Source organism: Eschrichtius robustus, chromosome 7 (genome assembly GCF_028021215.1).
Source record: "Eschrichtius robustus isolate mEscRob2 chromosome 7, mEscRob2.pri, whole genome shotgun sequence".
Classification (NCBI taxonomy): domain Eukaryota; kingdom Metazoa; phylum Chordata; class Mammalia; order Artiodactyla; family Eschrichtiidae; genus Eschrichtius; species Eschrichtius robustus.
Genome location: NC_090830.1, coordinates 93,518,984 through 93,531,172, shown reverse-complemented (window position 1 = coordinate 93,531,172; position 12,189 = coordinate 93,518,984). Strand labels below are relative to the sequence as shown.

Below are 12,189 nucleotides of genomic sequence, written 5' to 3'. Positions count from 1 at the left end.
CAGTGTCTTTATAGTGGACTGAAAGGACCAACATTGTATTAAGCAGAGTTCTCTAGAGAAACAGAACCAATAGTGTATTTAATTAATTAATTGGCTCCTGTGGTTATGGAGACTTAGAAGTCCAATGATCTGATGTCTGCAAGCTGGAGAACTAGGAAAGCTAGTGGTGTAGTTCAGTCTGTATCTGATGGCCTGAGAATTAGGGGAGCCAATGGCGTAACTCCCAGTTGGAGGTCGAAGGCTTGAGAAGGGAGGAATGGTATGCTGACGCAAGTCCCAGCATCTGAAGGTCTGAGGGCAGGAGAAGATGGATGTCTTAGCTCAAGTGGAGAGACCAATCTCCCTTCCTCTGCTTTTTAAATTCTATTCAGACTCTCAATAGATTGGATGTTGCCCACCCACATTGAGGAGAGCAGTCTGCTTTACTCAGTTCACCATTCGTATATTAATCTCTTCTGGAAACACCCTCATAGGTGGGCCCAGAAATAATATTTTATAAGCTATCTGGGCATCCTTTAGCTCAGTCAAGGTGACACATGAAATTAGTCATCACAAACATGATCTGGTCTTTTCTTATGTCTTTAGAATTCCAGCCCCATTGACATGTTTCTGTTCCTCAAATAAACCAAGTACGCTCTCTCTGTAGTGGCTTTGCATCTGCTGTTTCCTCTGCCTGGACCAGACTTCCCACAGATACACTCCTTCTTGTTACCTTACTTCCTTCGGACTCTGCTTGTATGATCTCTTATCAAAGAGGGCAGTTCATACAGCTCTGTATTGGATAAGAATCCTCCTCCCATCTCCTTATCTTCCTTGCATTTGTTTAATCTCTGTCTTCCTGCCCCCTATTTGAATGTAAGGTCTTTGAGGGGAGGAACATTATTTTTTCACTGTGTTAAAGAGAAATTATTCTGACACTTGTTGAAACCTGCAAAGAAGACTTTATTCAAGGCTACTGCAATAGGGAGAGAGCTTGAACTTACCCCCAGTACAACAGGGACAAGTGGGGATTTATAGCCAACTGGCAGGGTGAGGGAGTAAATGGAAAATTACTAAGAAATTGGTTAGGTATCAAGGGGAGGTAGAAAGGAACTTGATTAGATGTGGGGGAATTTTTTTTTTTAGACACCAATTGTACTTGAACATTTGTTATTATATTTTATTTTATTTTATTTTTAATTAATTTATTTATTTTTGGCTGTGTTGGGTCTTTGTTTCTGTGCACGGACTCTCTCTAGTTGCGGCAAGCGGGAGCCACTCTTCATCGTGGTGCGCGGGCCTCTCACTATCGCGGCCTCTCTTTTTGCGGAGCACAGGCTCCAGACGCGCAGGCTCAGTAGTTGTGGCTCACGGGCCTAGTTGCTCCGCGGCATGTGGGATCTTCCCAGACCAGGGCTCGAACCCGTGTCCCTGCATTAGCAGGCAGATTCTCAACCACTGCGCCACCAGGGAAGCCCGGGAATTCTTGATGAACTGGCTTAGCAGGATTCTTTACTAAAATTGGATTCAGCAGGCCAAAGACAAGGTCTAGAGGAGAAGAGGATTCACAGGATCCTGACTAAAGTTTGGTGAAGGAGGGAGTCCTTGACAACTGCTTTATCCTTAGCATCTAGAACAGTGAGTGGCACATACTGGGGCACTGGTTAATCATTGTTAGGTTGGTGAATGAATGCTCCATTCAGAGGAATTTTCTTTTAAATAAAAAGTCCTAATTGAATGAAAGATATATTTTTCCTTCCTAAGCTGTCAAATTGCTGGATTTTATAAGTAGAATTTTTTAATAATACATTTGTTAAAACTGATTCAATCTTGTTCCATCTTCTGTGTCAGTTAATGGTGAGAAACTAATTTTTAATGTTCTGGGTGCTATACTTTTCTAACATGCTTTTTCTTTGTCTGAAATTAAAACAGGATTACTTGGAAACAAACAAATGAACAAACCATAAATAGCTCCCCCAAAGTAACCTAAAACATGTTTTTCAGATCCAAATCAGTTTCTAGCAATCAGTTTCTGGGTGCCAATCTTGGCTGAATATTAAAATCGTTTGGGAGCTTTAAAAAATCCCGATGCCAGGACCACACCCAGAGCATTAACGCAAAATCTGTGGAGTTGGGACCAAGGCGCAATTAATTTTTCAAGCTCCCCAGGTGATGCCAACGTGCGCATACAGGATGAAGAACCTGAGATGCCGGACTGTATCCCAGACTACATTTCCCAGAGGCCTCCGCGGTCACTTCCGTTTCCGGCCCTGCCCGCCTCTGTTTGAGTAGAGCGCGGCTCCGGCATTCCCGGTTTGCACCTGTGTCTCGGCTGTAAATACAGTGAGGGTGGTCACGGCTCCTCAGCGCGCGCAGCCTTCTGGCCCAACCCTCCCAGCTTGGTCGGGAACGCCTGCCGCCGGACTGGGGCACAAAGACCTGGTGCGCTCCTGTTTTCCCCGAGGGGCAGGTTGAGGAAAGAGCGGGCTAGGAGGGGCGGGCAGGTGTGAGCGGGGCCCCAACCCCAGGAGCCGTGCTGTCCCAGAAGGTTTAAAGGCTTGCGCTGAGGCCCAGGGATTGAATCTCCGACGAGACTTTCCACATGTGTTGGCGAAGGTGCCTGACTGACTCACGGTCAGAGCTTGGCCTGGAGCTTGCTGCAAGGCCGGACTCCAGGCAGGCGTTCCGTGCCCTTTCTTCCTGCCCTTAACCAACTTCACCTCTCGACCTTTGTGGGGAGTAGGGAGGGTGGCGGACTGTTGTCGTTCAGCGTGCAGAGAGCGAGTTCTAGCTAGTACCGAACATGGAGGGACTTCCTCACATTTCCTTTCTTCTTCCCAGGTTGGCTTAGTCAAGATTCTTTGTCCTTGCCTGGGAGAGCAGTTCAGGGGACAGAAGGCCCCAAGACTACCAAGAATCCAGATCCAGGCAAGTTTGATTTTTCCTTTTACTGAGAAATCGCTGTTGTTTCAAAGTGAAGTTGGGTTTATGCCTCTTGCTTGGAAAATGCTCTGCCCAGTGTATGGACCAAGCTGCCTGAGCCAATTCTGGAGCGGTGTAGCTCTACAGAGAAGGGGCCCCTCTCCCCACTGTCATCCCTTCATGTCCTTCTCTCTACCCATTACAGAGTCATTCACCAAATAGATTATTGGTACCCATGCTTTCTAGAGTGCTAGAAAGTGAAACATACTTTGTAATAAGGTACAGCTGTTGCCTCAAAGACATTGCGAACTCAGAAAATGGAAAAACAGACACGTAGCATAAAAAGATGTAACAGGCTTTATGTTAATCATGAATGATACACATGACACAGCCATGGTAGTGCTCTCTTGACCTTCAGGAGTCAGAGGAGTCTTTAGGGTGGGGTGGTGGTAGTGGTGGTGATCATTATGGTTCTTACTGAAGAATAAATGAAATTTGCATATTTGGAGAGTTTGGGGTGACTAGGGGAAGGCGCTGCAACGTGAGTGAAGCCGTTACATCTGAACCATGAATGAGCTAGCCCCAGAGAAAGTTGGAAACGTTCAGTGTCTAGAATGCCAGGTTGGAATTTGCCTTAATCCTGGAGAAAACTGGGTTTTGAAGGACTTGGAGAAGTTGACAGGAGGTAATGAACATTTTGAAGGAAGTAGTAAATAGTTGAGTATTTATTATGCAAACTAAGAGTAACAAAAATTTTTTAAAATTAAAGATTACCCATATTCTTATCACACTAGCGAATCAAATTATTTCATTTGAAACACCTTTGCATGTGTATTTTTTAGGCTCACCCATTTTTTCCTTTTAATATGCCCTAGCCATTTCTTCTAGTTTGCTCCATAGTCTCATTACCACTTTTTATAGCTCCTTTTTAATATTGTATACTCAACCAGCCTGTGACCTTGAGCAAGTTCTTTCAACTCTCTGAGCCTTAGTATTCTTAGCTGTAAAATAGATTTACTTTATACATTTCTGGTGGAAATACAGAGAGATGTTGTATGTCTTAGGGCTCAGCACTGTGCCTGGTACATATTAGGTTGTTATTGCTATGAATGGCAATTAACAAATACATATTTATCGCTGTAAATTCTAGGATAAAGCCAGTATCATTTTGCATGTCTTTCAGCGTTTCTATTCATTTGTTGAATGACACATCCTTGAACATGCCCATGTGTCAAGCAGTGTTTTAGGCTGGGGAGACAGCAGTGACCCAAGTGGTCCCTGACCTGGAGCTCTCATTATAGAGTGTACTGACCATAAATCTAAACCTCTCCTGCCTGGCAGTGAGAAACCCTGTGAAAAAAAAAATAAAGTGGGTCATGGGATAGAAAGTAGTAGAAGATGGGAGAAGAGAAAAGAAGAACTTTCTGACGAAGTGACATTTAAGCAATTTCACTTCATCCCTACTAAGTGAGGGATGAGCAAACACCAGGCCCGGAGGAACGAGCATGATAGGCGTATTGGAAGAACACGAGGAGGGCAGTGTGATTGAAGTGAGGGGTCATGAATCACTTCACTTTCCAGCCTCTCATCTTTTAATATTTCGTTCCTCTGAAGCAAGTCTGCTTTCCGAGGATGTCATATACGTTCCTCGTTGGTCCTTTCGTTAACTGTGTCCCACTTTTCTCCTCATAAACAATCTGAGCTATCAAAAGCTAACTTTGAATGTCTTGCCTTCCTTCTCCAGTGAGACCTTCCTGGCTCCCTACCTCAGGGGCAAGGGAGTCAACGGTTCCTGGGTGAATGGAATTGGGTTTGATTTTGCAGGAATCACTGACGTTTGGGGATGTGGCTGTCGCCTTTACCCAGATTGAAGGGAGACACCTGGATGCTGCTCAGTGGGCCCTGTACAGGGATGTGATCCTGGAGGACTATGGCAATCTGGTGTTTGTGGGTAAGGATTTTTTTCTCTTTAACTCAAAATTGATGTGCTGGGCAATTGTGCATTTTCATAGGGTTAATGATTTGGGGGTACTTAAACTCTTAAAATGGGAGGTTTTTGTTTGTTTGTTTGTTTTTACCATGGGCTTAGAGGCTGGAGTTCATGCGCCTTTCACTCAGAAAGGTCAGAGCCATACAGAGTTTAAGATGGGCAGCTTTGTGTGCAGTCTAGCCCAGTTCTCTAAATTTTGCATGTCACCATTCATCTGCCACCAACAATAGGGGTTTCCTGTCCTCAAAGAGGCCTGGTTTTCTAACTGACTTCCACTCCTACGTTTCTATGACTGTGATTTGGATGTCCTTGATATCACCCTCTAGGCCTTCCTGACATATCCATGCTCCTTGTAGACCCCCAAGTTGAGACTGAGATTTGGGATAACTCCTTGTGCTCATAACCACAGTCATGTTCCTTTTCTTTCTCTGTGAACAGGGCTTCTCTCTTCCAAACCCAAGCTAATAACCCAGTTGGATGGAAGAGCCATGGATGGAAGTACAAGAGGTTCCATCAGGTACCTATGCAGGTGAGTGAGTCTGGAGCTCAGCACACAGAACAGTGAGGAGGGAGTTCTTGGTCAGAAGGCTCATCTTAGAGAGTCCATGTCCATGCAGAAGGACTGTGGCAGTTGACACTAGTTGTCTCTCTTTGACGTCATCCTCATGTCAAATGACTTGCCATTTTTCTCATTCTTTCTACTCTTTCTCCTTTCACAAGGGCCTCAGGCCTCTGATTTCTCACCCTGAAATCAGTCTCTTTATGTGTTGTTTCCCTCCCCATTTTCAGGCACTTGTCAGGCTACACTTTGTTTCTACCTTCTGTCCATTCTCAATGTCTTCCAAATTCTCCTATGGTTAGCTAGACGAATGGCTGTTTAACCCTTTCTAGTTTTTTTTTTTTTTTTTAAATTAATTAATTAAATTTTTTTTTTTTACTTTTTGGCTGTGTTGGGTCTTTGTTTCTGTGCGAGGGCTTTCTCTAGTTGCGGCAAGCAGGGGCCACTCTTCATCGCGGTGCGCGGGCCTCTCACTATCACGGCCTCTCTTGTTGTGGAGCACAGGCTCCAGACGCGCAGGCTCAGTAGTTGTGGCTCACAGGCCTAGTTGCTCCGCGGCATGTGGGATCTTCCCAGACCAAGGCTCGAACCCGTGTCCCCTGCATTTGGCAGGCAGATTCTCAACCACTGTGCCGCCAGGGAAGCCCCACCTTTCTAGTTTTAATATCCATATCCCTGATCATACAGTGGGGCAGTGGCAGATTCCAGTTATAAGCATATTTTCCTGACTATCAGGTGATTACTATTTTTGGCAAAGAAACTGATAGGGAAGCACTTTCTTCCCTTTCCCTCAGGTCTTCTTTTATTTCTTTTCTCTTCTATCATTTGCTCTTGGCTCTCATTTTTTTCTGTGTATACTTTGCATAAATTTATGTATGTCACTTTCTCCATGTCATCGTTCACTTCTAAATCTTTAAACATGGATATTTCTCTCACCTAAAATGTGTATCCTTCTTTTAAAACGTGAATTGTCATTTTTCCTATATCATCTTCAGGGAAACTTTTATAATTGTGTTTCATGGAAAATACCAGTGATGCATAATCTTGCTTAAACTGTTTTTTTTTTCCTTTAGACCTCTAAACTATTCTTTTTTAAAATTGAAATATAATAGACATATAACATTATATTAGTTTCAAGTGTACAATGTAATGATTTAATATTTGTATATATTGGGAAATGATCACCATAATATGTCTAGTTAACATCTGTCACCATACATAATTACAAAAATTTTTTTCTTGTGATGAGAAGTTGTAAGGTTTACTCTCTTAGCAACTTACAAATATGCACTACAGTGTTATTAACTAGAGTTGCCATGCTGTACATTACATCGCCATGACTTATTTTATAACTGGAATTTTATGTGTGTGTGTGTGTGTGTGTTTTAATGCTTTTCAGTAATTCCATTTGTTTTTACTATGTTGAACATTTCCCCCCTAAATGCTTGTGTAGATTCTTTATAGAGTAACAGTAGTAACTCAGTCTTTGTTATTCTTTATTCTTTCTGTTTTAATTTTGGTATTGGGTTGGGATAGATATATGTTATTATACAAGGAAGTATTTAATCCACGTCTTTTATTAAGAAATTTTTCTTCTTTTAAATTCAGCATAGATATTGAATTTTATCAAATGCCTTTTCAACATATATGGAGATGACATCTGTCTTTTCCCTTTTGGTTGTTAATATGGTAAATTTTATTTTTAATTATCTTAATGACTTGGCATTCTTAGTAGAACCCCACTTGGTCATGGCATATTACATTATTCTTTTAACATGTCAGTAGATGATACTCTTTGCTAATGTTTTATGTAAGTTTTTGCATTGATACTTACAAGAAATTTGTTTATATTTTTCTTTTTCATTAGGCCATTTTCATTGAGTTTTGATTTAAATTTTGTAATAATTTTTGTGAAAATTTTTGATCCTTCCTATTTTCATTCTTTGTTAAAATTTAATTCACATGATAACTGGTTCCCTGAAGGTTTGGGTTTTTTTTTGTTTGTTTTTGTTTTTTTTAAAGCTTGTTTTTTGTGGTAGGGAGCAGGGGAGAGGAATTGGGGGGTAATTCTTTAGCAGTATTCTCTCTTATATAGTAACTTGGCCAACTAGATTTTTGCTGTCTCTTGAAACAGTTTTGGTAATTTACATTTTCCTAAAAAATATCCAGTAATTAAAGTTCTCAAATTTATCTGCATAGTATTGAACAAAGTAGACTTTTATGATTCTACATATATCCTGTATATTCATGGTTACTTTCTTATGATTTCTTACATTATTTATTTGTTTTTTTTTCCATTTTCCCCCCTTCATTAGCTCTGTTTTACTTTTTATAGACTCTTAGATGTATTTACTAGTGTTACTGTTTTCTGTTTTTTAGTCTTTAACTCCTTTTTCTTTTTTTTCCCTTAGGTTTATTTACTTTTTCTAAACTTTTATAGTTGATTCATTAATTAATTCAGTGATTTTTCTTCTTATTTATGTAACATAAATATTTAAAGCTGTAAACTTCTGTTTGTGCAGTGTTTTGGTTATATTGTAGTTTTTATTGTCATTATTTTTTAGATATTTTGCAATTTGCATTTTGATTTCTCTGATCAAAGTATTAAGAGAGTCATAAGCTAACCTTCCTTTTTCTTTCTTAAAACCTTTTAAAAATTTAACACATATATAGAAGAGTCGATTTTATGTATATATGGTCTAAATTGGTATTTTTGAAATGAATATTCATGTAACCAGCACTCAGCTCAAGAAAGAGAACACTGGCAGTACTCTACTAAATCATACCTGATCCCTTCCAATCATTAGCCACATTCTCCTCCTCCCCCTGAACTAACACTGTAATTTATTTTGGCCTGTTTTTTTAACTTTATATGAATGGAACTATATATTTTTTTGATGTGGCTTTTTATGCATAACAGTTTGTGAGATTCATTCATTTTCATCATTGTCCTTCCTGTGGATCATTAGAATGCATGTTTAAACATAATTGCTAGGCCCCACCCTCAGGACTTTTTATTCATTAGGTCTGAAATGTGGATTGAAAATCTCTACAAGTTCTTAGGTGATGCTGATGCTGTTGTTACTGATCTGGAGACCAGGCTCTTAAAACTACTGCAATAGAGTATTTCATTATCTCATATTTTGGATGGATATTTGGGATGTTTCTAGCTTTTGAGAATTACAAATGGTATGAACATTTCATATATGTTATTGCTTGGTTCATATATGGATACATTTCTTTTGGGGTGGGATTTCTAGTTTATAGGATATGCATATATTCAACTTTAGTACATAATGCCAAATAGTTTTTCAAAGTTTTGTACCTATTTATATTTCCATCATCAGTGTGTGAGAGTACTCATTGTTCCATATCCTTGTCAACACTTAATATATCGTCAGTCCTTTGAAGTTAGTTGTTCTTTGGGTGTATCGTGTATCTCAGAGTGTCTTTTTTTTTTTTAGAATTTTATTTTACATTTATTTATTTATTTATTTATTTATTTATTTATTTCTGGCTGTGTTGGGTCTTTGTTGCTGCGCGTGGGCTTTCTCTAGTTGCGGAGAGCGGGGGCTACTCTTTGTTGCGGTGTGCGGGCTTCTCATTGCGGTGGCTTCTCTTGTTGCAGAGCATGGGCTGTAGGCACATGGGCTTCAGTAGTTGTGGCCCATGGGCTGTAGAGCACTGGCTCAGTAGTTGTGGTGCATGGGCTTAGTTGCTTCACAGCATGTGGGATCTTCCCAGACCCGGGCTTGAACCCGTGTCCCCTGCGTTGGCAGGCAGATTCTTAACCACTGTGCCACCAGGGAAGTCCCTCATTTTGTCTTAATATCCATATCCCTGATATCTAATGAGGTGGAGGATATTTCAAATGTTTATTGGCCATTATATGTCATCTTTTATGGAGTGTCTATTAAAAAAAAACTCTTTGTTAATTATATATGTGGTATTGCCCTTCTCTCTGTGGTTTGCTTTTCACTAATAGTGGCCTTTTGATGAATAGGAGGTTTTAATTTTAATGAGCTCTATTTTATTAATCTTTTCCTTTCTTGTCATTGTGTTTTGTGTACTGTTTAATAAATCTTTCCTTTCCTCAAGTTTATAAAGATACTCTTCTGTGTTAACTTTTAGAAGCTTTATTGCTTGTCTTTTACATTTAGATTTGCCATCCTGTTAGAATTGATTTTTGTGCATGGTATGAGATAGGGTGCATGTTTACTCCTCCCTCCCCCCAATATGCCAGTGTAGTCTCCTTTTCACCGCTGCTCTGCAAAGTTACCTTTGTCACAGAACATGAATACATGAGTGCCTTTCTCTTCATATGACTGATTTGCCTCCACTTACCTTTACAATCAGAATCTTGAAATTTTCTCTAGCTTAATCATTACACATTCAATACATATCCCATCAAAGGCCATTTGAAGGTTCTGGGCTGTTTATTAGCAGACTTCACCTCCAATTTTGCATTAAAAAAATAAGTTTTAGCTCTAGTAGCTGATGAATGGAATTTCTCTTCAGGCTAATAAATATAAATGTATATAAAAATAAAAATATAAATATGTGTGTGTGTGTGTATATCTTTATCTCTGAGCCATTAAATGTTGGTTCTCTGCTAAATTCTCACAGAGGAATGTTATTCTCAAATTCTTGGAGATGTACAGTGTTATATTACAATGTTCTCAAATGTACCTCCTTATAGGAGTCTGTCCTAGTAATCCTGGCTTGCTTTGTGATACTTGGTTTTCTCCCCAAATTGTGTTTATCCTCAAATTTTTATCTTTTTTTCTTTTTTGGTGTTTCCTCTGCTACCTTCCTAACTTACCAACTTCTTAGATGCTCCTTGCGTTCTTTAAACACAATATTTATAACTTCTGTTTCCTTAGATCCTATTTACTTCTCCCATCTTTAGTCTTGCCATCTTTTCTTAGCAAGAATCACAAGTGGGATGAATTAATTTTACATAACCTTTAGTTGTATAGAATAGAACATTATTCTTATCCATGTGCAGCTCTCATTTTCAGTGTTTCAACATAGAGAACAACTGAATTTAAAAATTTTTTTCAGTTCAGGAGTACATATTTGAAACAAAGATGTCAGCCCTACAGCAAAATACTTCTGAGAGATCTGATTTGGGAGAACAAACAAAAAGTGTCATGATGGAAAGAGGCCTGGATTAGGAAGGCAGAAGTTGCATAGAGAAGGCACACTATAAATGCGAGGAATGTGGGAAAGTCTTCAAATATAATTCCTCCTTTATTAGCCACCAGAGAAATCATACTGGTGAGAAACCCCATAAATGTAAAGAATGTGGGATAGCCTTTATGAGCAGCTCATCCCTTTTAAATCATCATGAAATTTACATAGGCAAGAAATATTTCAGATGTGTTAAATGTGGGAAATTTCCTCAAGAAGCACTCAACATTTGTTAATCATCAGAAAATTCATTCTAGAGAGAAACTCCATAAATGCAATGAATGTCGAAAACTTTCAGAAATAATTTTATTCTTTTAAGTCACCATAGAATTCATACTGGTTAGAAACCCTACAAATACAATGATTGTGGGAAAGCCTTTGCTCAGAATTCAGGCCTTGCTCATTATGTGAAAATACATAGTGGAGAGAAGCCATTTAAATGTAATGAATGTGGGAAAACTTTCAGGGATAACTCAGCTGTCTTGTAACATCAGAGAATACATACTGGTGAGAAACTGGATCAGTGTAATGAATGTGGAAAATGCTTTAGGAAAAGCTCAAGTCTTCTTAGTCATCAAAGAATGCATACAGGAGAGAAACCTTATCTCTGTAGTAAATGTGGAAAATCTTTCAGGTATAGCTCATCCTTTGCTGGACATCAGAAAACTCATAGTGGAAATAAACCCCATCAATAAACCCCATTACATCAATGTAATGACTGTGGGAAAGCCTTTAGGAAGAGCTCAGCCCTTATTGAACATCAGAGAATTCTTACTGGAGAAAAGCCCTGTTGCTGTAAGAAATGTGGCAAATTCTTCAGGCATAGATTTGGCTTTGTTTTACATCAGAGAACTCATATTGGGGAAAGGTCCTGTCCCTGTAAGAAATGTGGGAAATCTTTCAGGCATAGCTCTGGCCTTGCTGAACATCAGAAAATCCATACAGGAGAAAAACCTTATGAATGTAATGAATGTGGGAAGGCTTCTCCTCAGAATTCAAGCCTCAAACAACATAAGAAAATTCATAACAAAGAAAGAGCCATCAAATGTAGTTAGTTTGGTAAATCATGCAGAGATAGTTTATTCCTTTTTTACCATCAAGGAGGAGACATTCAATAAATTATACATTTAATGAATATATTCTGTGACCCTGTATCCTGGAAAAGTTCTCACTTGTGAGGATGTTCATTGTAGTATGGTTTGTACTAGTGAAATATTTGAAGAACTTAAATGTAGCAAGAACCTAAATGCTACTATGTAGCAAGTGAAAAGAATGAGGTAACGCTCTATATACAACCATAGATATATCTCCATGATACCTTGATAAGTTAAAAAAGCAAATTGCAAAGAATTAATATTGTAAAAATGGCCATACTACCCAAAGCAATCTACAGATTTATTGTGATCTCTATCAAATTACCCATGACATTTTTCACAGAACTAGAACAGATAATCCTAAAATTTACATGGAACCACAAAAGACCCAGAATTGTGAAAGCAATCCTGAGAAAAAAGAACAAAGCTAGAGTCCTAACCCTCCCAGACTT

The 12,189-nt window shown here is 39.2% G+C and overlaps 1 protein-coding gene across 1 annotated transcript; it reads left to right on the top strand.

Annotated features, from left to right (window-relative positions):
- The first annotated feature begins 10,540 nt into the window (after positions 1-10,540).
- Positions 10,541-11,698, top strand: ZNF485 (zinc finger protein 485). The gene is given in 4 exon segments (XM_068548099.1): positions 10,541-10,849; positions 10,851-10,926; positions 10,929-11,463; positions 11,548-11,698. Coding segments are annotated over 4 exon segments (1,071 nt in total).
- The last annotated feature ends 491 nt before the right edge of the window (positions 11,699-12,189 follow it).